The 21,621-nt window shown below is 41.0% G+C and overlaps 1 protein-coding gene and 1 long non-coding RNA gene across 5 annotated transcripts in view; one reads left to right on the top strand and one right to left on the bottom strand.

Moving 5' to 3' along the window:
• LOC138754368 (ski oncogene-like) overlaps positions 1-9,559 on the bottom strand; it is a 154,424-nt gene extending 144,865 nt beyond the window's left edge. Inside the window, exon 1 of one of the 2 annotated variants that reach the window (XM_069918556.1) lies at positions 8,393-9,559. In XM_069918556.1, the coding sequence (XP_069774657.1) occupies positions 8,393-9,301 (909 nt within the window). In that variant the 5' untranslated portion in view covers positions 9,302-9,559. The remainder of the gene's footprint in view (positions 1-8,392) is intronic. The other variant, XM_069918555.1, reaches the window with a different exon arrangement.
• A 5,157-nt stretch (positions 9,560-14,716) lies between these two features.
• On the top strand, positions 14,717-20,991 carry LOC138754373 (uncharacterized). 3 transcript variants are annotated; one of them, XR_011351724.1, is made up of 6 exons: positions 14,717-14,844; positions 14,982-15,060; positions 16,492-16,595; positions 17,342-17,929; positions 19,917-20,241; positions 20,682-20,991. It is a non-coding gene; the product is annotated as an uncharacterized lncRNA (long non-coding RNA). The 3 variants fall into 3 exon arrangements; XR_011351723.1 differs by having other exon boundaries at positions 14,717-14,848; XR_011351725.1 differs by lacking the exon at positions 16,492-16,595 and having other exon boundaries at positions 14,717-14,848.
• The last annotated feature ends 630 nt before the right edge of the window (positions 20,992-21,621 follow it).

Here is a 21,621-nt window from a genome sequence, read left to right as displayed (position 1 = left end):
CCTTTGTAAAGTTACAAGTGAGCCAACCCTGTGCACATTTATCATGCAATAGAAATGTCATGTAGGAAGCAAAGTAAATGATAGATCTAAATATGGTATAATCTTCATATTTTATAACCTTCCTTTGTATATATTGTGAAGTATGGCTTTTGTACTTGGCTGGTATCAGAAGTCTTCTGAAAAGCAAATTCAAGTACTGCATAAACCTTAAAGAGGTTGCAGGATAATAAAAGTCATGAAAAAAAACAGGAAAAAGCTTTAGAGAAAGCCAAGGGGACACATGTTTAAGCTAGGACTAAGATCAGGAATTTCTTTACACAAACAGTGTGAGCAAAACAGAAAGCCTGAGAACCTTGCTTTGTTTTGATAGATGTGTGCCTTGTTAGACGAACGAGATGAGGCAATTGAATACCCTCATCTCTATTTAACATGAATTCAATTTTATTTTACCAGCACACATGAAAAATAAATCAAGGCAGAAATGCTATTGTCTTCTTCCAAAGAACTCTTGGATCGCAAACAAGCAGCATAAAAGTAAAAAAAAGTGCACAACAAATCTATTTTTTTGACAATAAGGGAAATCTTCACCACAGGGGAAATAAAGAGCTTTCTATGTCTAATTATTCTTCCTTGAAACGGAGGCAATTACATTTAAAATTAAAAGCCTGCTACTTCTGTGTCAGAGCTACCACATGAGGCCAGTATTTTTTTCCTCCCTCTTTTTAAGGTTTTGATCTCCTGCCCCACCCCCCACCATCTGGGATTTTCAGGCACCTTAGGGGTGGGGGAAACTATACCATCAGGGTCATATGTCAGTGGCCCAGGGAAGACTTGGGAATCAAAACTGACATCACTGCACAAAGGCCAGAGAGGCTGAAGCAGCAATATTCTGACAGAATGTCTGGAACGTACTGCCAGCAAGCTGCTGCAGTTGAGAGAATTTTACCAACCAGCGCCATAAAACAACATATGATTTAGAAGCTTATTGAATATCTTCCACAAGCTAGACAGACTGGCTACTGACTCGGGTTCATAATATTGTCCCTGGCAGACACTATACCATTTCTGATCCAAATCAATCTTTAACTACTGCCTGTTAAAAGTACAAAGTCATAAAACCACGGTAACAAATACACAATGTTTTCTGTATGGTTACTGCCATAAGCTTGGACAAAGAAAGGTATATGAAATAGGGCTGTCACACATGCTCTTTTATTCACCAGAAGTAATACTTTCTCGTTATAAAAATAATAGAATTTAGTACAGAACTTAAAAAAGATTAGAAAGTTTTCAAAAATTAAATTACAGAGCACGAGTGTCAACGAACATCACTATTGTAAAACAAAAATGTTCAAGAATTGTTTGTCTTTACCACGAGAGGACGAGAGGAGAATGTGAGAATATAAAGAGGTAATTCAGATCCCCTCTTGCCTAGTCAGCCATTCAGTAAGATTAAAGATGTACTTTATTCCCAGTCCCATTACCCTGTACTGAGTCTAGATTGTTCTTTTGCCCTTAATGCCTAAAAATACATCAATTCTAATTATGATTCTTGATCACTCTAGCTAGAAATGTTGTACTTTGTTAAAAAAACATTTCTCTAATCTACGCAATACACAGCAAATTAGCATGTTTGCAAACAATCCCTCCAAATTTCTTTAGAAATCACCAAACTGAGTTATAAGGCAATTAATATATTTCCCCTGAGATAAATATTGGCAGGGAGGTAAAAGGAAAAAGATTAAATTGACACAGACCTCCCAAAATTACACCTCGATCCCACAAAGAACTTTCCAGCAAATTCTAACTAGTGAAACTCTTTTAAAAATATATATAATCAATTCAAGTTCTTAAGGAGTAAAACACCAAAGTCTGCAGACACTGATCGTGGCTGAAGTAAAAAGACAGCTGAGAAACTCAGCTGGTCAAGCAGTGTCCCCCTCATCAAGGTAGGAAGACGCCCAAACCGTTTGACTGGCTGAGTTTCTCCAGCATTGTGCTTTGACTTCTAGTTCTTTGAGGATTGATCATTTTTTTCTGGCTCCATTAACACACAAAATTCAAACAAACATAGGACACCATTCCCAAGACACCAGCATTATTTCTTTAAAAGTCTAAATGTTCACCAACAGTTTTTGTGAAAGACAAAATAAACTATTTAATGAAGGTTGGCAGACAAATGTCAGCTCATTTTAATCATCTTACTTTCCCTCCATCTTTAAATACCCTGGATTCATCCAATAAAGCATTTTTTCCCCAATCTGGGGTGGACAACCTCTAAGGAGGAGCCAAAGATTTACTGGAGATCAGTGAACCTTTAATAATATTGAGATGATTTAAAATGTTTTAAAAATCACAAAGATGTACAAAACTTGAAAATATTAGGATGTTGCTAGGACTTGAGGATCTGTGTCACAGGGAAAGGTTAAACAGGCTAGGACTTTATTCCCTGGAGTGTATAAGAATGAGGCAAGATTTGACAGGTATACAAAACTATGAGGGTATAGACAGAGTAAATGAAAGTAGGCTTTCCCCACTGAGGGCAGGTGAGATACAAACCACAGGACGGGTTAAGGGTGAAAGGGGAAATGTTTAGGGGAAACATAAGGGGGAACAACTTCCCACAGAGAGTGTGGAACAAGCAGCCAGTTGAAGTGGTGAATGGGGGCTCAATTTTAACATTTAAGAATAACTTGGATGGGAGGGGAAGGAGGGATATTGAGTGGGTGCAAGAGAGTAGGGCTAAGCAGAATAATAGTTCAGCGCATACTAGAAGGGCCGAAAGGCCTGTTTCTGTGTGGTCATAATGGTTCAATACTTGGTACAACAACTTCAGCTGTAGGCCTGAGAACAGTCCCTAAGAATCAACAGGACAGCCTCAAAACCTTCAAAGGAATAGTTCATGGTGTCATCATGTGGGAGGGGGGATATATTTTATCCTGACTGAACCAGTGAGGTTTTCACTGAAAAACACTGAGAACCTCTGGGATAAATTACAGTCGAATCTTCAAAAACAAAATCCTAGCTGCAATTAGATCAGATCTGCACCCTTCTTGTACAAAGAATCCATTTAACTCTGGTGTCAGTTATTTGGATTTAACACCAACTTAAAGAGGAAGTGTGTGGAATAAAACACTGAATTTTTGTCCAAGCTGTTGAGATTGATAGGTACAAACACCAATTGCCTTTTTTGTTGGACGCGGTAGAGTTCTACAAACAATAGGCACCCTCTCGTAAGTATCTAAGTGGCCATTACTTGTGCCTAGGCCTGACATCGATGCACTGATTCCAGGAGGGTTACATTAAGGAGTGGGAAATGATGAGTTATTTGAACGAGGAATTAAGAGTTTTCTCTTCTAGGGGTTAGTGAATGACTAAATCATCAATGCCGTCCAAAATTTAAATGATACAAAGTTAAGTAAAGACTGCAATTGTTGGTCAATGTCATAATGGCATGTTCATACTGAGTAGTAAAAAAGATGCACGTGATCTTGTCATTAAATGACGGCTTTGTAATTTCAGTAGATATTGTGCTCCAAGGAATGGCATATAGTAATATGATTCTGAAAGACTTCAGGCAAGTTAACAATCCAATGCATAATGTCTAGTCCATCAAATCTTCCAATTCCCTTGAGACGACTACTTCGTGCTGTCGATGATTCTATTCAAGAGATTGAAGTTCAAATATACCTATTCCAATACCATTCTACTACAAATATTACTACATCCAGCCTTCCAAACCACTTAAAGGTATCATACTAATGGAAATTAGCTGCTGACAAGCTTAATGATAAACAAGTACTTTTTTATATGTTTGCCTTTTGCATACATTAAACTTCACTCCCTTTGAATCAATGTGCATCCCACTCAATAGCAGTCCCATAACCCTTTCCCTCATGCAAGAAGAGGCAGTTTAAATTTCTTCATGTCACCCCTGCAAAAACACACACACGTGCGCGCGAGACTAAAGGAATTAGCCCAATTTAATCAATATATGGAAAACTTGAAATAGCGACGATATCACTTAAAAAGGTCGTCTCGGAGTTACTTTGGCAATAGAATACTTTCCATTATTTTATTCACTTAAATGTCATGTGTAAGAAATGTATATTGAGGCCATGGATGATCCTAAAATAAAAATATAATCCACATCAATGTACATTATAAACTGCACAAAATAACTACTAAAATGAAGCATCATACAATTTAATGAAGCAATTCATTTAACCCGTCATAAAGTCAAAACAATTTCAAACATAATATAGACAGGGGCATTACACAATTTATTTGTTGGCAAATTCTTCTCTTTCTTGTCAAACTACCTAAGGATGTAAATTTCACAGTTTTGATGGGTCTGCAGAAAAGTAGTAAATTATCGCAGATGTGCCACATAATTAATCTGATGTACTTCACACATGAACTTAGCTGCTAATTAAAACCCTACATATAATTGACTTAATTTACATATCACTGAAGCTTTCCAACAATTAAAAATTCTTTATAGACACATCAATATACCAAATATTTAGAGCAATGCATGCAAAAAGCAAATCTAATTTAAGATCAGATGCAAACTGAAGATCGATAATTATATTTTAGATCTTAAATGAATGTAGAAAAGAACACATATTTTTTAAAAACTAGTTATTTCTATTGCGTTGCTTCACACTGAATTTTCAAAATTACTTTGAATTGTATGTAATAAATTTAAGAGAAGCAAGTTGTATTTCAACCTGAGCATTAAATTGTACAATGGTATTCTGAAAAACAGAAAGATCAGTTTGGGAAAGATTAAATCTTTTAATTCAGATAAGAATCAAGTGTTCTATCACTCCAGTTGGACTTTGGATAAACAATTTTCCATCCTGACAAAGTACTCTTGAAACCAGTGGAGTCTTTGAAAACAGTATCAAAAGCAGATTTACCTGTGAAGGAATTGGCTGGAGATTTGAAGAGGATAAAAAAAAATGTGGTGATCCAAAGAAACAATGGTATGGATTCTTCAAACCATCACCATGCCCCGGATGTTCATGGGAACCTCATGGGGAGATTATCAAGGTGATTCTGTTCAAAACCTGGAAGAATTCTAATCTTCTAACCATCTACCTAACTATGGTCAAGTTAATCAATGCAAATATAGCCTATTAAAATTAAAAATAAAGTATTTGAAAATAGTTTTTTTTAATGGATATTTCTTTTAATGTTTTGGCAAAATGCCCTATTCTCAAATAAGATTCATTCAAAAATGCAAGTTCGGATCACTGAGTTCACTCAACTTTAGAAAACACAAACTTTGTGAAGCCAGTTGCTACAATAGGAGATCTTCAAACTATGACAGCAAATTAAATTATAGCTTGGGGTTGATGTAAAAAAACATCTTCCAACATTAGGCCAACAAACTTTTTTTAATTACACTAACTGAAGCCCATTGTTATATATTCACATGTCATGACAAAATCCAACGAAAATCGCATCCTTTAATTAAATATGTAATGCCAAATACAGTGCCATCTATTACTCCTTTATAGGGTTTTACTTGTGTCCATTATGTTTAAATGAGTAAACAGATGTTTGACATCCCAACCTATTTACTGAGGGAACTAATGCAAAATGACTCAAAGCAACACATGGTTCTCCTCACTGTCCATCATCTTGCAGCCACTCTGAGGCAAAAATTTCCAGCAGACCTGTGATTATTCACCCCACCACCCTCACATACATGGCCGACACAAGGAAAGCCCACCCCAACCCTTCTCTCCAAGGATGCTTCACACCCCTCCCCCAAAATATCAAGATTAATCATGAATTTGACTTTTGCTGAGAAATTGGGCATTGCTTCTGAAACAGAGTAGGAAAATACAGAATCAAAAACACTGCAACAACAACAAAAAAAAAAAATCACTAGATTCGAGAGCCCCAAGATGGACAACTGAAAAATTGCACATGAAAGTGTGAGAATGAGTTGGTATCTGTTCACACAAAGCCCATGCGTCACCCCTGCCCAGCTGCAAGAGTGGGACTGGAGGCCCATGCAAATGAGTCTCAATGAGGTCACCCTGCACATTGCAAATATTGCTCAATGAAACATGTCTCATCCGGTGTCTGTCTGTTCATGCAACCAGACAGATAAGGCTTGGCAAGGCAGACAAGTTTGATACCATAGGGGGTGGGGTGCATAAAATTTAGAATCTGGCAACATACAAGTTTGAAAATAATTATTTAAGCTATAGTATTGAGAAATTAAGAAGCAAGAAATATTGAACTTTCTTTCTTTCCCCCCCCACCACCATACTGGATAATTAATCCCAGGTCTGCACTACATTTAACATATCAAGTGTTCAGAGCTGTGTTACTAACATTTCTCACAATTTTATAAAATGTTGGGAAAATGCCATAAGTCAGTCAGTCTGTGTGGAAACAAAAAAAAAATCACTAACAAGTCATTTATCACAGTACAGACGCTGTCATTCTTTTGAGTTTTCCAGCATTTTCTGATTTTATTTCATTTTATCTGCAGTTTTTAAAAATTGCCTTTCGGTGCTCACGTGAAGTTTTTAGAGTGCGAAATGCACACCTTCTACCAAAACAAAACGTCTCAGGAAAAGGACTAGAATTTTAAAACATTCCCAACATTAACTCTCACAAATAGGTTAAACTGACTTCAACAAACACCTGGTTAAACTGGAGATGTATTAAACAGGTGCAAGTCATAACTTAGGGGCATTTAAAACATGGATGAAAGAAAAATAGAGGGTTGGGGGTAGAGTGCATTGCATCTATTTTTTAAGGGATATATGGGTTGGCACAGCATTGAGGGCTGTGGTGTTCCATTTTCTGACTCTTGACAATGTCTGAACTCCAGATTTCACAACACTCCTGAACATGAGGTTTCTTCCCTTTCACAATATCCTGGCAAATCTCATGAACCACAACTTCCTGCCTTTATTCCACGTGATCTTCCAATTTCTGGCTTGGTTCATTGGAAAGCTGAGAGGATTCAATGTCGATTACAAAATCAGCAAATTGAAGATTACACCCTCATCTTACAAAAGTGCATGGGTACAGAAATTACACAAATAATCCAGATTTCTTCATCCAACTATTTGTAGGAGTAATTTCCAACTCCATACCTGCTCTTCAAAACTAGATGCAAAGTTTAATTCGTGCCAGATGTCACAACGGACACATCCTCTTAAAGTTGCATTTATTTGCATTATTGAGCAATGCTTTTGGTCAAGAATGGTCACACTAATGGGCAAAAGCCTCAATTTGGCTACTTCTCATCACAACCCCAGCCCCCTTTTAAAAAAAATGTCCAGGGCATCTGCTCTCGAACGGGGAAGATGCTTTTGCAGAAACATGCTTCTCTGTTTAAGTGGACTCTCCCGTTTGGGAACCGGTTCACCTTCCAACAGAGTGGAGCACAACCGATGCCTCAGCTGCGGGTTTCCACTCTCCTCCCTAGTAAAAATGCAGCCTGGAGAAAACTGCGAGGGAATGAACTCGCCCGTTGAAATTCACTTCCCGAGCAGTGTCCCAAGTACGGTTTTTATTTAATGGATGCAAAATGACCAGGTCCTTTTTCCATTCATGAAGCTGCAGCCCTGGGTTCACGGCCGTAACCTTTACCCCAGCTCTAAACAACAGTGTTTACCAGCTCCTAGTTCAGGTAATGAAACACCACGACCCACTAAATTAAATAAACCAGTTTCAAACTACTCTCGGACAGCCTCCCTGAGACGCACACCGGTTTGGCTGTCTGCAATGAAGTGCCCAGTCCGATGCATGTACAATGTGAACGCAGCCCATCAAGAGTTGCGCTCACGCTGAATAGAGACAAGCGTCAGCTTTAGAAATAGCCCTCTCGGTTGAAAATCTCCTCGGGGTCTGCTGGGGAGATGTGGATTGGATGCACCGGCCATGCCCGAAGTGAACGGTCAGCCCCCCCCCCCCATCCACACACGTTGCTCCAAACCACTCCCACACATTAGTGAAGAAGGAACCACACACCCAGGTCTGAATTGCACACTGAGTAGCCCGCAGTCAACTTCATGCCTCAACTTAGCACATCATTATCTATAATGGGAAGTCATTACAAAACAGGTTGAAAAATGACCCCCTCCCCCCCCCATCAGGTGATGAAAAAGCTTCCCCCCCCCCTCCTCCTCTATCTCAATGGTTAATTTCTGGGGAGCTCATGTTCAAACACAACCTGCTGAGTTTCTCCAGTATCAGTATTTACTTCACCTGCAGACTCTGGTCTTTGACTTCTCTCAATGCAAACCGAAAACAATGCCACTTTGAGTGTGACCTGGCTGCCTTTTGCACACCACAGTGGAAACTAAACGACCGGCAAAGGCAAGGCTGGATGAAGTTAGAGCTGAATGCTTACCCTGGGCGCTTTTCTCTTGTATTTATTGCTGTAGTCAAATCTCTCTTTTATTTCGTCCAGCGACTGTTCCAATCGGTTTTTCTCTTCCTTTCCTGTGTAATCCTGACTCAAGAGAACATAGGCTCGCCAGTTGGCCGAGTCGAAGCCCCAGTGGCACGTTCGGTTTTCCAATGATTTGTGCGAGTGCACCACGAACTTGTGCGGGGGATACATCAGCCTGCAGTCCATGCACTGAATGCATGCAGCGTGAGGGTTGCCATACAACTCGGGCACAAAGAGTCCCTTGCACTTCCCAAAACACTCGTGGTACACTTTGAAGCTTTTTTCCGTGAGCTCCAACTCGATGGTGCTGGAGAATTCTTTCTTGCAGTGGGGCGGGTAGGTGCCTCCGTAGAGCAGGGCATTGCACAGCCTCTCGGCGTCTGTCTTGGTGATCAAGCCACAGGACGGCGCGGAGAAGGGCAGGATCCCCATGACTTTCAGGATCTCCAGCTGGTCCGCCGTGCACCTCGAGCAGTAAATGTGCAGCTCGTCGCAGACCGAATTGATCTGCTGGAGGGAGAAGTCTCTGAGGACGGAGTTGAGGATCTGAGGCAGGCAGAGCCTCTTCTCGCCGCCCACGACGAAGCAAGAAATGGTCTCCCCCTCCAGGATGGTCTCGCACCTCTCCGTGGAGCGGTCCGAGGGGATGAAGAGGGGTCCCGGCATGACGGGAGGGGGCTGGATGGGCAAGGGGATCAGCTGCTCGCTCTCCTTCCCGCTCTCCTTCTTGAACATCATCTCCTGAGCCCAGCGGGCAGAGAAAGCCGCCGGTCCTCCCAGCGAACTCATACTGCTGAGGTGGAACTGCTTCAAGGTCTGCTGGAGCCCTGGGTGAGGCTGAAAGCTGGATCTGGGGAGAGTCTCCATAATCTCCCCCCCTCTCCGGCCCGCCAAAGCACCCCTGTTGTCCGTAAAGCAGATGAGGGTTCTTCTCCGCGTCCAAGTTTGCCCACAGACAAGATTAAAGTAGCCAGTTCCCCCCCCCCCCCCTCTCTCTCTCTCTCTCTGTCTGTCTGTCTCAGGCGTGCTGGCTTTCTGCAGCACTCTCGCCTTCAAACATCCTCCCTTCTTCACTCGGGCCCTCGCTCTCCCCCACTTTGGCTTCAGTCTCTCACTTTTTTCCCCCCCCTCCCCTCACCCACCCACCCACCCACCAACCCTTTCCCCCCTCCCCCTCTCCCTCTCCCTCTCTCTCTCTCTCTCTCTCTCTCCCCCCCTCCAAGCGTGAGGAGCCGGCACATCCACACAGCCCGACCTTGCAGCTCAGACTGCCTTCTCCCCTCTGTTTGTCGGCGTCTAGGTCAGGCATTGAATCTCAGCCAAGAATGCGTCTGACTCCCCCAGGGGCTCTTCCAGGAACCAGCGCGCTGCCCGCCGATTCCAAGAGCAGCGGCGCAGCCCCTGGTTTCACGGACCGCCGGCGCTCAGAGCCGACAGGCGGGAGGGAAGGGTTTTTGTTTCTCTCTCGCTCTCGCTTTCCAAAGTTCACTAGATGTCATTTATTCTCAGGATTAGTCATCAGTCGCTTTTTGTTAAAACCCAGCGCGTTGTTCTGTGTTTTATAGATCATTAGTTTGCAGCAACGCAACGTGAGAGCGAGATTTTAAAAAAAAAGACGATAATGGTGCGATCGCCGAAAAAATGTCCACAAAGAAAGACAACTTTATAAATACTTGTGTGTGTGTGTGTCTATATATATATATATATATATATACATATGCATGTATGTATGTGTGTATGTGAGTCTATATATTTAAAAGTGTGTATATTTTTATGTGTGGGTGTGTATATATATATATATGTGTGTGTGTGTGTATATGTATGTGTGTGTATTTAAAAGTGTGTATATATGTATATTTTATATACATGTATGTGGCCAGTGGCCACCGTGACAGAGGTGCACCAAAGAAAAGGTACAAGGACTGCCTAAAGAAATCTCTTGGTGCCTGCCACATTGACCACCGCCAGTGGGCTGATAACGCCTCAAACCGTGCATCTTGGCGCCTCACAGTTTGGCGGGCAGCAACCTCCTTTGAAGAAGACCGCAGAGCCCACCTCACTGACAAAAGGCAAAGGAGGAAAAACCCAACACCCAACACCAACCCACCAATTTTCCCCTGCAACCGCTGCAATCGTGTCTGCCTGTCCCGCATCGGACTTGTCAGCCACAAACGAGCATGCAGCTGACGTGGACTTTTTACCCCCTCCATAAATCTTCGTCCGCGAAGCCAAGCCAAAGAAAGAATACATGTATGTCTATATATGTATATGTGTGTATATATATATATATATATATATATAAAGGTGTATGTGTATATGTGTATATTTAAAAGTGTGTATATATGTGTGTTTATGTATGTGTTTGTATATGTAAAAGTGTATATATGTATGTAATATGTGTGTATATTTAAAAGTGTGTGTATATATATGTGTGTGTAAATATGTGTGTATATATTTATATATGTGTGTATATCTATGTGTGTGTGTGTATGTATATTTTATATACATATATGTCTGTGAGTCTGCATGATATGTGTGATATAGATAGATATATTTGTTATTTTATATACAAAAACTTAGAGTGGATTAAAAGTGTCAAGTGGTGTCTGAACTCTCAAGGAGCACCACTCCATCCATTCCAACAAGACTCTATGTCACATTTACAACATTCAGATTTGTTGTAGTATACGCTGTAAAACTTATTCCTAAAACTACAGAGAGAAGCCAAAGCAAATACCTCCATCACAATGGCCATGGTCACCACTATTTATCAACTCCTGAGGTTCTTTACTTTTCTTTGCTTCGCTTTTGGTGAATGTACCACGGTAGACGGAACAAGAACATATAATTTCAGTCTGGAGTCTCAGTCAGTTCATCTCCTTCATGAGTGCTCTCCGATTAGGGAGGGAAATATTAGACAATGCTCTTCTATTTCAATCCACTGTCTGTCGAGAGTTACCAGAAGCTATTAAACTTAGCCAAAAGGAAATCTTTATCAAGTCCAGGACATTGAGAACCAATGTGGCAAGTATAAATTAAGAAAACAGCTTTCCAGAAATAGTAGGAAACCAAATGAAAGTGAGGAACTAAATGAATTTAATTATTGTAAGAAGATGGTGTTGGAGAAATTAAAGACGCTAAAAGTTAGGAAATAGTGGATATGTTATTTGTCATTTTCTTAAACACCATAGATTCTGGAATAGTTTCTGTAGGTTGGAAGGTGGCAATTATAAATCCACTGCTTTAAAAAGGAAGGTTTCTCAAAGGTTCTTATTTATCATAACATTAAGACAGAATTTACCCTTTGTTTAGATAAAGGAATGACTTAATTCAGTCTTGTATTTTATATCAAATACATATTTGATTATATTATGAGAAAGAGATAAACAGTTAATTAACATAGTGATAGAATTCGATGATTGAAATAATTATTGTTAAATAAATAATAGGGATATGTTTTTGATTTTCCTTTATATTCAATGTGTGATAAGCACATGACCTGCTGTTTATTATATTTAGAAGATTCTGTATAGAGCATTTATATGTTAAACTCAATAAAAATATTTTACAAAGAAAGGAAACCACAGAATACATTCTGTATCTTTTTATCAAGATTGGGGAAAGGCTATTATAAATGATGAAATGACAGGACACAGAAAATATCAACTGGATTAGACAAAGTCAATGTGAATTTTTGGAGGTTTAATTGTGTTTGACAAACCCACTGAATTTTTTAGTTGGTGGACACAATATTGCTGGCTCCCCATTCAGCTCTGGATCACCTGAAAAACAACAATTCATAAATATGGCTGCTCTTCATCGACTACAGCTCAGCCTTCAACACCGTTATTCCCTCAGTGCTGGTCAAGAAGCCACAAACTCTAGGCCTCTTTATTCAACTCTGCAACTGGATCCTTTTTTGATGCAGCAGGTAGCAACATGTGGGTACTTCAGGGATCAGCTTTTGTTCTTCAGCTATTTGTTATCTACTGTATATCAATGATTTGGAAGGGAACAAATGTCATATTTTAAAATCAGCTGACCAAATTAAACTGGTCGTTCAGAGAGTGGTGACCTATAGAATTTGTTCCTGAATACATTTAAGGAGAGAGACCCTTTTAGGCATCAAACACCATGGAGAACAAGCTGGAATATGTACTGGCCCATTAGTATCATATTTAATGGTACAGCAAGTTTGAAGGTCATATTGCCCAGTTCTGTTCTTTTTCTTCTACATTTTCCAATTTCAACATTTAATAAATAACGGGGGAGTTTTCTTAACTTCTCAATAAGTAGTTATACATGCTTCAGTTTGCTTTTCTCCATTCTCTATATTCTGTTCATCTAATAAAACAAAAAAATGCTACATTTTGATAATAAAATCATATCACAGAACATAGTACAGAACATTAGAGTACAGTACAGTACAGTCCTTCACTTCAGGATGTTGTCCCAGCCGATAGAAACCTACTCTACAACAATCTAATTTTTCCTCATCTCACACCTATAACCCTCTGCTTTTCTTACATCTATGTGCCTAAGAGTATCATCAGTCTCCATCTTTCATTTAACTTTATCTGGCATTCATTCTGTTTTAGTAGTAAAGTTATGAGGAATGCCAAGAATGGAACACCTCCTATTTGTGGTCAAAAGTAAAAACACAATGTTGGAGAAACTCAGCTGGTCAGTGTCTTTTATATAACAAAAATATTAGATACATAACCAACGTTTTGGCCTTGAGCCCTTCAAAATGTAGGCAAGTGTCCAATAAGAATAGTTGGAGGAGGGGCACAGTCCCAATGTAGTGGATAAGGGAGGGAGGGCAAGCCAGCAAGCAGGGGGAGGAGGGATGGCTTTGTGAATGGAGAGGAACGGGGATGGAGAGCTGGAAGAAAGAAGACAAAGGGAAAGGGAAGGGGGGGGCGAACAGAGAGTAGGCTAGCAGAAATTGGAGGTCAATGTTAAGGCCATCTGAGTGTCTGGAGAGTGGCCAGACAGAAAACCAAGTGTTGCTCCTCACTTGTCCAGCCAACAGGAGTTATCTAATGCATCTGGTGCTCCTGCTGTGGTCTTCTCTACGTCAGAGAGACTGGATGTAGACTGGGAGATAACTTCGCTGAGCACCTTCACTCTGTCCACATGAATGGCAGGGTTCTTCCAGTGGCCAATCACTTCAATTCCGTGCCCCACTCCCGTGCAGACGTGGTAGTCCATATCCTCATGTCCTGTCCCACCAATTTTCCGACTGTGCTTTTACGTTGTGTTTTACCCCCCCCCCCCCCACAAATGACTGGCACTCACTTGGCCATGACTTCATTTTCAAGTAGATCTTTAAATGGACACCCAGCAGTCCTGTTAACAATAAATGAAGAGGCAATTCAAATCAGCATCTTGCAGTAGTGCGATTTCAACTGCAATCAGAATGAAAATTTGGACAATGCCTGTAACACCAGTGATTCTCCTTGGAAAACAAGAGATGGTTAAGAAAGGGACACATTTTGTGGAACCAGGTGGAGTAATGTTACCTCCATCTTAATCATGAATAACTAAGACCCTGCCCCATTTCATCACACTTCTCATGAGTCATGGCACATTCCAGTTACCTGGAAAAGCAGAAGATTCAATTTCAAAACAGAGAGGGTGCCTATATTATTCCCCCATATTGCCAATTGTGTTATGAGCAGTAACTCCAAACCCATTCTCTGCCCCTGGATTCAACTTTAAGTATCTCCAGCTTTCTTTATTCTACTCTGCAAATCCTAGCTCAGTGGAGCACTCGCATAAAAGAAAAGCTGCCTTTTTCCATTTCCGATATTTGCTCTATTTGGACTTCTGGGCAGCATTCTGAAATGGTATCAGTTTTTCGAACTGTACAGTATATTTTACTGAAGACATCTGCAGCTAACAGTTAGAAAAATAATCTCACCTATCAGTCCAGCTGGAAGACTAGTGTCCAAACCAGCCATCCTCAACCATTTTTCGGCTATGGCCTCTCTGCTCAGTTTATGGGCCCCCTTTCGCTGCGAAGCAGTCAAGTTTTGGATTCTTCTGTACTTCTCTCCTATCAAATACATTTTAAAAATTGGTTGCATGAGGTGAAAAGAAACTAGGCTTTTACTTAAATGTGCTGTCGACCCTGAGTGGGGGTGGGGGGGGGGGGTGGGGGGGTGTTGGTGAAGTGCTCCCATTGAATAGTCTAATCTACTGTGACATCAGGTCACCATAACCAATAGTTTTAATTTAATAAGTTTATCTTTTTTAAATTTTTCACACAGTGAATCATGTCAACCAAAATATGTACAAACGTTTCTCATTAAATTTACACAGTGACCTTTTATGTTTATCTTGAGGACACAGTATATTATAGGACTGATATGGATCCCAGAGTGATCTAACAGAGTATTGAGAAGGCCAGTATGTTCACATAGATTGCTGCATTTGGATTGCTTAATTGTTCCTTCCTCACCCTGAAGTGTAAACAGTCTGTCTGGAATTGGTGTGATTAACACATTGTTATTTTTCTTTGATTACTTTATACATTTCACAGGTCCATTGAGCAAAGATTTTTAATTCAACGTCTGGGATATAACAATAAAGAAGGAAAAGAGATCATTTGCAAGTGTGAGGTAACGCATTTCAGGATGGACATGATAAATGGGAGGTTTCTGAGTGGTGTGAAGTAGCAGGGTGACCTTGCAGAGTACATCCTTGAAGGTGGGAGGACTTCCACAGATCCTTAAAGGTGGTAAGACAGACGTTTGGGAGGCTTTCCTTTATTAACCATGACACAGAATAGAGGAAGGAAAAAAACTGAAGGAGTGGGTCAGGCAGCCTCTGTGAAGGGAAGTGGAGAGCTGGTCAAAAGTAAAATCATAAAAATGCTGGAGGAACTCAGCAGGTCAGCAGGTTATGAAGAAGGGTTCGGGCACGAAACATTGGTAATATATCTTTACCTCCTAAGGACGCTGCGAGACCTGCTGAGCTCCTCCTCCAGCTTGTTTGTATTTTTTAACCACAATCCAATGTCTGTAGACTTTCATGTTTCACTCTGGAGAGTTAATGATTAGGCCTGAGAGGCTGAGTGGAGGAAGGTTATGCTCGTAGATGAAAGTAAGTTGTTATGGCTGGTGCAAGTGAGCTGAGAACAAAGTGAATGAAGATGTGATCCTGAAGCAACTATATTAATAAGAAATTTGTTTTTTTCCAAAAATACACATTGTCCACACAATATATACTCATACATTAGGATATGCATTATCTTCCTTCATTAACCAGCCATATCCTTGCATTTTGCTTACAAGATTTGCAGTATGTCAGCAAGTTGCATCTCCAAAATTCAATCAATTAAACGTTTGACTAGAAAGGAATTTAACTTAAATTTGACCCTTGTTTAAGCTTGAGAACTGCATACAGTTCTGGTCACCACCTTACAGGAAAGATGTAGTTGGATGGGAGAGTGTGTGGAGGAGATTAACAAGGATGACACAAACTGGAGATGATGGGATGTTGAACAAAGAGAGGCTGGAGGGACTCACAGGGCCATCCTTGATCAATGTTTTGGGACACTGCCTGTGTTGCGATGACCAGAGGAGGGAAAGCTCTATTACCGATGTTTTGGCCAGAGCCCTTCTTCAAGGAATAAGCAAAAACTTCAGAAGCCCTTATCGAGACTAATGAGGGTGTTGTCAGGACTGGAAATTTTACCTAGATTGGACAAGTTTGATGTTTTCTATTTGCCACCTACCTGATATTCACACATACACTTTTCTATAAGGGTGGCTTGGTGGTAATTAAAGGTAAAGGTTCCATTATTGTCACGTACATGAAATTCTTTAACCACTTTGTCTAGCACCCCTCCCAGCGAGGAATAAACCCGCGACCCCTAGTTTCTAGTGCTCCAAAACAGAGCTATCGGAGCCAAGAATTAGAGTTTAGTTGGTATCTACTTCCTTAATTTCAGGATGTTGTTACTTGATTTGCATTAGCTAAGTCAGAGAAAAAAATATGAAATTCAATCTGGAGCCCTTTCATATCTCAATCAAGTGTTTATTTTTTAGCCAATTTGTCCACGAGAAAAGCTTGTATTCATTGTAAATGATCACTGCATTTACAACCAATCAATTCCAATGGAACCAAAGAGGGTGACATAATAATCTTCAAGGTAAAACTCGCCAAGAAGGAAATCTGGAACCAATGTGTATTGTTGCTTAGCAACTTGAGGATATACTCATTAGTTGTTTCTGCTAATCGTCCCCCTCTCACTTTAATTGGTGGGAGGTGGGAGAAAATATAAAAGTTTTAAAGTTTTGAAATCATTGAATAAGGGGGGGCGGGGGGGGGGGGGGGGGAATTTTGCATTAAAGAAACAAAGAAATCCTGCTGTCTTTGGACATTCAGTGTTCAGCTGCCCATACAATCAATTCTTGCAGCAGGCAGCATGTACTTTGAGGCCACAGCAATGGCATCCATAAATTATTTCAACTTCATTCTTTAAGTTTTTCATTTAACTTAATTATTCTTCTATTTGTTACCTTATTACTCACACCCAGAACCTGGAATCAATGTGCGTGTATAATCACCAAAAAAATACTGAATTTCAGTTTATCAAATAATTTGCATGTAACTGTTTTATCTAGTTGTTGATTATGTTAATAGGATACATTATTACCTTAGATTAAAATGCATTAGGTAGTTTCAGTCAACCTGAATTTAAAATACAAACACACCTTTTTCACAATTAGCATTAAAAGTGCATTGCTCTTGTTATTCTCATGAATACATTAGCATGTGAACAATGTTGACCCTTCTGTGATAAAGCAACATTCAATTTCTGTGTCTAACCCCATTAATGTTTAAACAGGTGTTGGATTCAGCAGAATTTTCTTATGCTTCCATCATTCTTTACAGAAGGAGTCGGAAGAAAAACTGCAGATGCAGAAACCTTGAGCAAGCACAGAGAAGCGTGAAGGACTCAGTAGGTCGGACAGCATCCGTGGAGAAATGGACAGTCGATGATTTAAAAAGAGGTTGAAACACTGTCCTTGCTCACTAACACCAAAGAAAGGGAAGAAAAAACCAAGAGCATTGTCAGTGACCTGGTTCGTTCTTTTCTTGTACCTCGAAGAAGGGATCAGGCCCGCAACGTCGGTAATATTATCTCTACTTCCGATGATGCTGTGAGACCAGCTGAGTTCCTCCAGCCTCTTAGTGTGTGTTTTACTGCAGTATTACATGGCCTATATCTCAATGAAGTCTTAAAAGTTCAAGGCTATGTGAGATTGTGTCTGCCTCTCAAAAACCTTCTGGCTGGATGCATCACTGCCTGGAACGGAGGTGCCAACACTCTGGACAAGGAAATAACTCGGCTTGTAACATCACGGGCATCAGTCTTCACTCTATTGAGGACATCTACAAGAGGCGGTGTCTTAAGAAAGCAGCCTCTATCCTCAAGGACCTCCAACACCCAGGCCATACTCTGCTACCATTGAGAAAAAGGTACAAAAAAAACAGGAGCCTAATATGAGCACTCTGCGGTCAGTACAAGGACAGCTTCTTCCCCGCTGCCATCAGATTCCTGAATGAACAATGAACCACAGACACTACCTTACTTTGACCTTTCCTTGCACTACTTTTTAAATTTATTTTGTAAGGTGGTTTATATAAATATTTGCACTATGAAGCTGTCACAAAACAACAAATTTTATGACATGTTCATGACAATAAATTCTGGTTCTGATTTCTAGCATTGGGACTGGAACGCCCTATTTGTCCAGACATTGACTGCATTCAGCATTGCTGCCCCCATCATCTCTTCATAATCTCACCGTCAACCACCTACAGCACCTGTTGTGAACATCAAGCACTGATTGAAGCTACGTCTCCATCACGAACTGTCATGGAAATGTTTTCTTAAACCTTATGAGCTGGCTGGATGCCACAGCAGAGCACAGATGAGAGCACTCTTGGCTCTAAACAGAGAGAAAAGGAGTCAGGACCTTACAGGCCATAGCATTAGCAGCTCTGGTTAGAAACGTAGGAGCGTGAGGAGAATGTAACTGGGAGAAGTGATGGTGCAGCACCAGTTTGGAAAAAGCCAGAGGTTTAGGACCTCAGGATCAGCGTTACTTTGTCAATAAACCTCCGCCTCCATACCTGTCTTTCATCATGCTTCACCAATCCCCTAACTGGCCTCTATCTGTCCCCTCCCCTTTTTAGCTAGTGTGTTCTCCCTCCCTTATCCACCTGCCTGTGGGGCTCCTCCCCTGCCCCACCCCTCCCCACCATTTTTGTTCGGGCACCTGTCCACATTTTGCTCATACCTTGATGAAGGTCTCAAGCCTGAAACATTAGTTATATATCTGTAAAGTATACAGTTTGACCAGCTGAGTTTCTCCAGCTTCATGATTTTCCGTGGGCATGTTGTAATATGCGGCAGTTTTTCACAAAGTTTACCTTGGACAAATGAAGTTCCTGGAGTATCACACCTATCAAATTAATGAGAAGCAACCTCATTAAATCCATTGTGCTGCTTCTCAGAGCCCTTCACCCACAGTCTTTCTAAATCCCTGGGGCACAGGTGAGTCCCACACCTCTCATTGACATGCTAAATCAAATGTGTTGCTGCCATTTCCACAGGGGCTGAAGAATATGCTTAGCTTAAGCCACTGGACCCCTTCACAAATTTTGATGTTCCAGCCATGTCTAATAACACTGGACAGCATTTTCTTCAGATAAATTGTTTTCTGAAAAGAAATTGGCGATTACGATAGACAACTTCAAACTGAACGCAAAATTCATTTCAGATGTAAACGTGCAGTTCCCCTCATCAAGTCTTGCCAGAAGCAGAAGTGACTCTGTCTGCCTTGATGGAGAGAAGGCCATCCAGCTGGAATGGTGACCTGGAGCCATGTTTTTGTAATCACCAGAGCACAGCAGCCCTGCAGTTCACTCTGGTTCAGATGCAGCCTCAGGTCATCCATTTTCTTCTCCAGCGATCTTACATTTGAGAGCAAGATTGTCTGGAGCACATGTCTGTAGGTTAGACTCTCAGTCTAACCCTGATGCCAGGCCATTTTCCACACTTCTGCCTTCTCCAGCACCACTTTCAATGGCCTCCCACGTCTCCTGTGATCCACGCTGCAGTTTGCAGCAGGCTGTGTTCCCTGCTTCAGTATGTTTAAACCGCTAGTAGGTTTAAATCATTTGTACTCAGCATCTGATGCCTCTGGTGTCAGTGACCAAAAATAGTCGGCTAGCACTGATGAATTCCATTTGCCCTGATTCTGCTTTTCCATGGTCGCAATGTCTGGGTGATGCAGGAGCAGGGAAGAAGTCCAAGTGTGAATGCAGAAAATGAATTTTCAAAGACATGTTGCATTTTATGGTTTTGTATGCTTGAAGCATGTTAAAAAATATATCGTAAAAATAGGTTATATCCAAAAAAAGTTATGTGATAGTAAAATTTTATGATTTTTGTGATCAGCAGCCCAAAATCCATAAAACACACCCAAAAGTATTCAGGAAGCAAAATTTTCGTGGTCCAGTGTAATAAACGTGCAGAGAGCCTTCCTGCCGTTTCTGAACAATTCAATCAAGATCCTTCATGCGGGCGGGGTTGTCCAGCTGCCAAACACAGGGTTTGCCACGCACGAGCAACACATGACATTCATTGAATCTTCATGGATCAATTTGGCTCGACCGACATCAAATCACCACCAAAGAGAAAACAAATTCATGATCGAATAAAGAATGCACATGAACCTGGGCAAATCAGCAGCTGTTACATCAACGAGACGGCCACTTGGCAGGTAATTTTGACGTTTGTGCTTAAAGAATGCACAAACACTAAAACAAAATTTACCAAGTTTACTGGAGTAGAAATTCTGACCCACCTGAAAAAGAATCTCAGGATGGTATCTGATGTCATGTATGTAATGTGACAATAAATCTGAACTCTGAAAGGGTCCATCAGCATCTATGAAAATCTAGCAATTTGTTTGCATGTCGTATAATTTTCCAATTTTTCTCAAATATTTCTTTTGAAATGGTGACTCCTGCTGGGGTATAACACCATTTGCCAAGTTGATGTTATACATTTTTGACTCTTGACAGTGGGTGTAAGTAGTGTCATCACTTTTCATATGTTTCTAGCTTCTCTTCACCATTGCATACATTGGAAAAGCATTGGATAGCAATTAGGAACAGGAACCCAGGTTCATTTCATTTTTTTTTGATTCTCCGCTCACAGACACCGAAGGGAACTTCATTTTCTCCAGCATTGCCAGAGGGATCAGCTAACCTAACACTGACTTTCGATCGAATTAGGATACCTTTGTAATCTAATGATCAGAACTGTGGCGGCAGCCGAAGGGCGGGACTTCATGCTCGAATCGTCCCCTGAGATTCCGGCCGACTATGTTTTCCAGGGGTCTGTGCTAAGATGGCGCTGGACCCCTTAGTCTCGGAGACAAAGTCAGCATACTGGGGAATGCGTCGGGAGCGTCGTGACATAAAAGCACCCTGTAAAACTGATTAAAGCAGTTTTTTGCCGACCACAACTTGAGTCAGACGTTTGGCTTGTAGCTCTGCCCTTAAGGTGCCACAAGAACCCACAATAGGTTTATATATGCAAATCCAATAGAGAAGACCAGTTCTTGTTTTTGAGTGCTATATTTTTCTCTTGCGGGAGTCAAAAACACCTCAGCTAGCCTTTGTGACACCTTTGTGACAGAGGCTATTGGTTGATAACATCCATTTAATGGGAGACACTCAAGACACTCTAGAACCAACCATCTGCATAATGTCTGCTTCAGTGCCTCCACACCCAGGAAATCACCACATGACATTTTTACCTCAGTGATTCTATTATAAGTTTATTTTTAATTTGGAGATGCAGCATGGTAACAGGCCCTTCCAGCGCAAGAGCCATGCCGCCCAAATACACCCATGTGATCAGTTAACCTATTAACCCCGTACATCTATGCAACATGGGAGAAAATCAGAGAACTTGGATGAAACCCTCATGGACACAGGGGAAACCAGTGGAAACAACTTTGCTGCCTCTGTCTTATCCACACTCCTTCAGGGCAGCACGGTTAACATAAGAGTTCAAATCTGGCGCTGTCTGTAAGAAGTTTGAACGTTCTCCCTGTATCTACGTGGGATTGCTCCAGGCACTCGGTTTCCTC

The sequence above is a fragment of the Narcine bancroftii genome, chromosome 2 (assembly GCF_036971445.1).
Source record: "Narcine bancroftii isolate sNarBan1 chromosome 2, sNarBan1.hap1, whole genome shotgun sequence".
In the NCBI taxonomy this organism is placed as follows: Eukaryota; Metazoa; Chordata; class Chondrichthyes; order Torpediniformes; family Narcinidae; genus Narcine; species Narcine bancroftii.
Note: the sequence above shows the minus strand (reverse complement) of the source record. Positions and strands in the feature narration are given on the sequence as shown.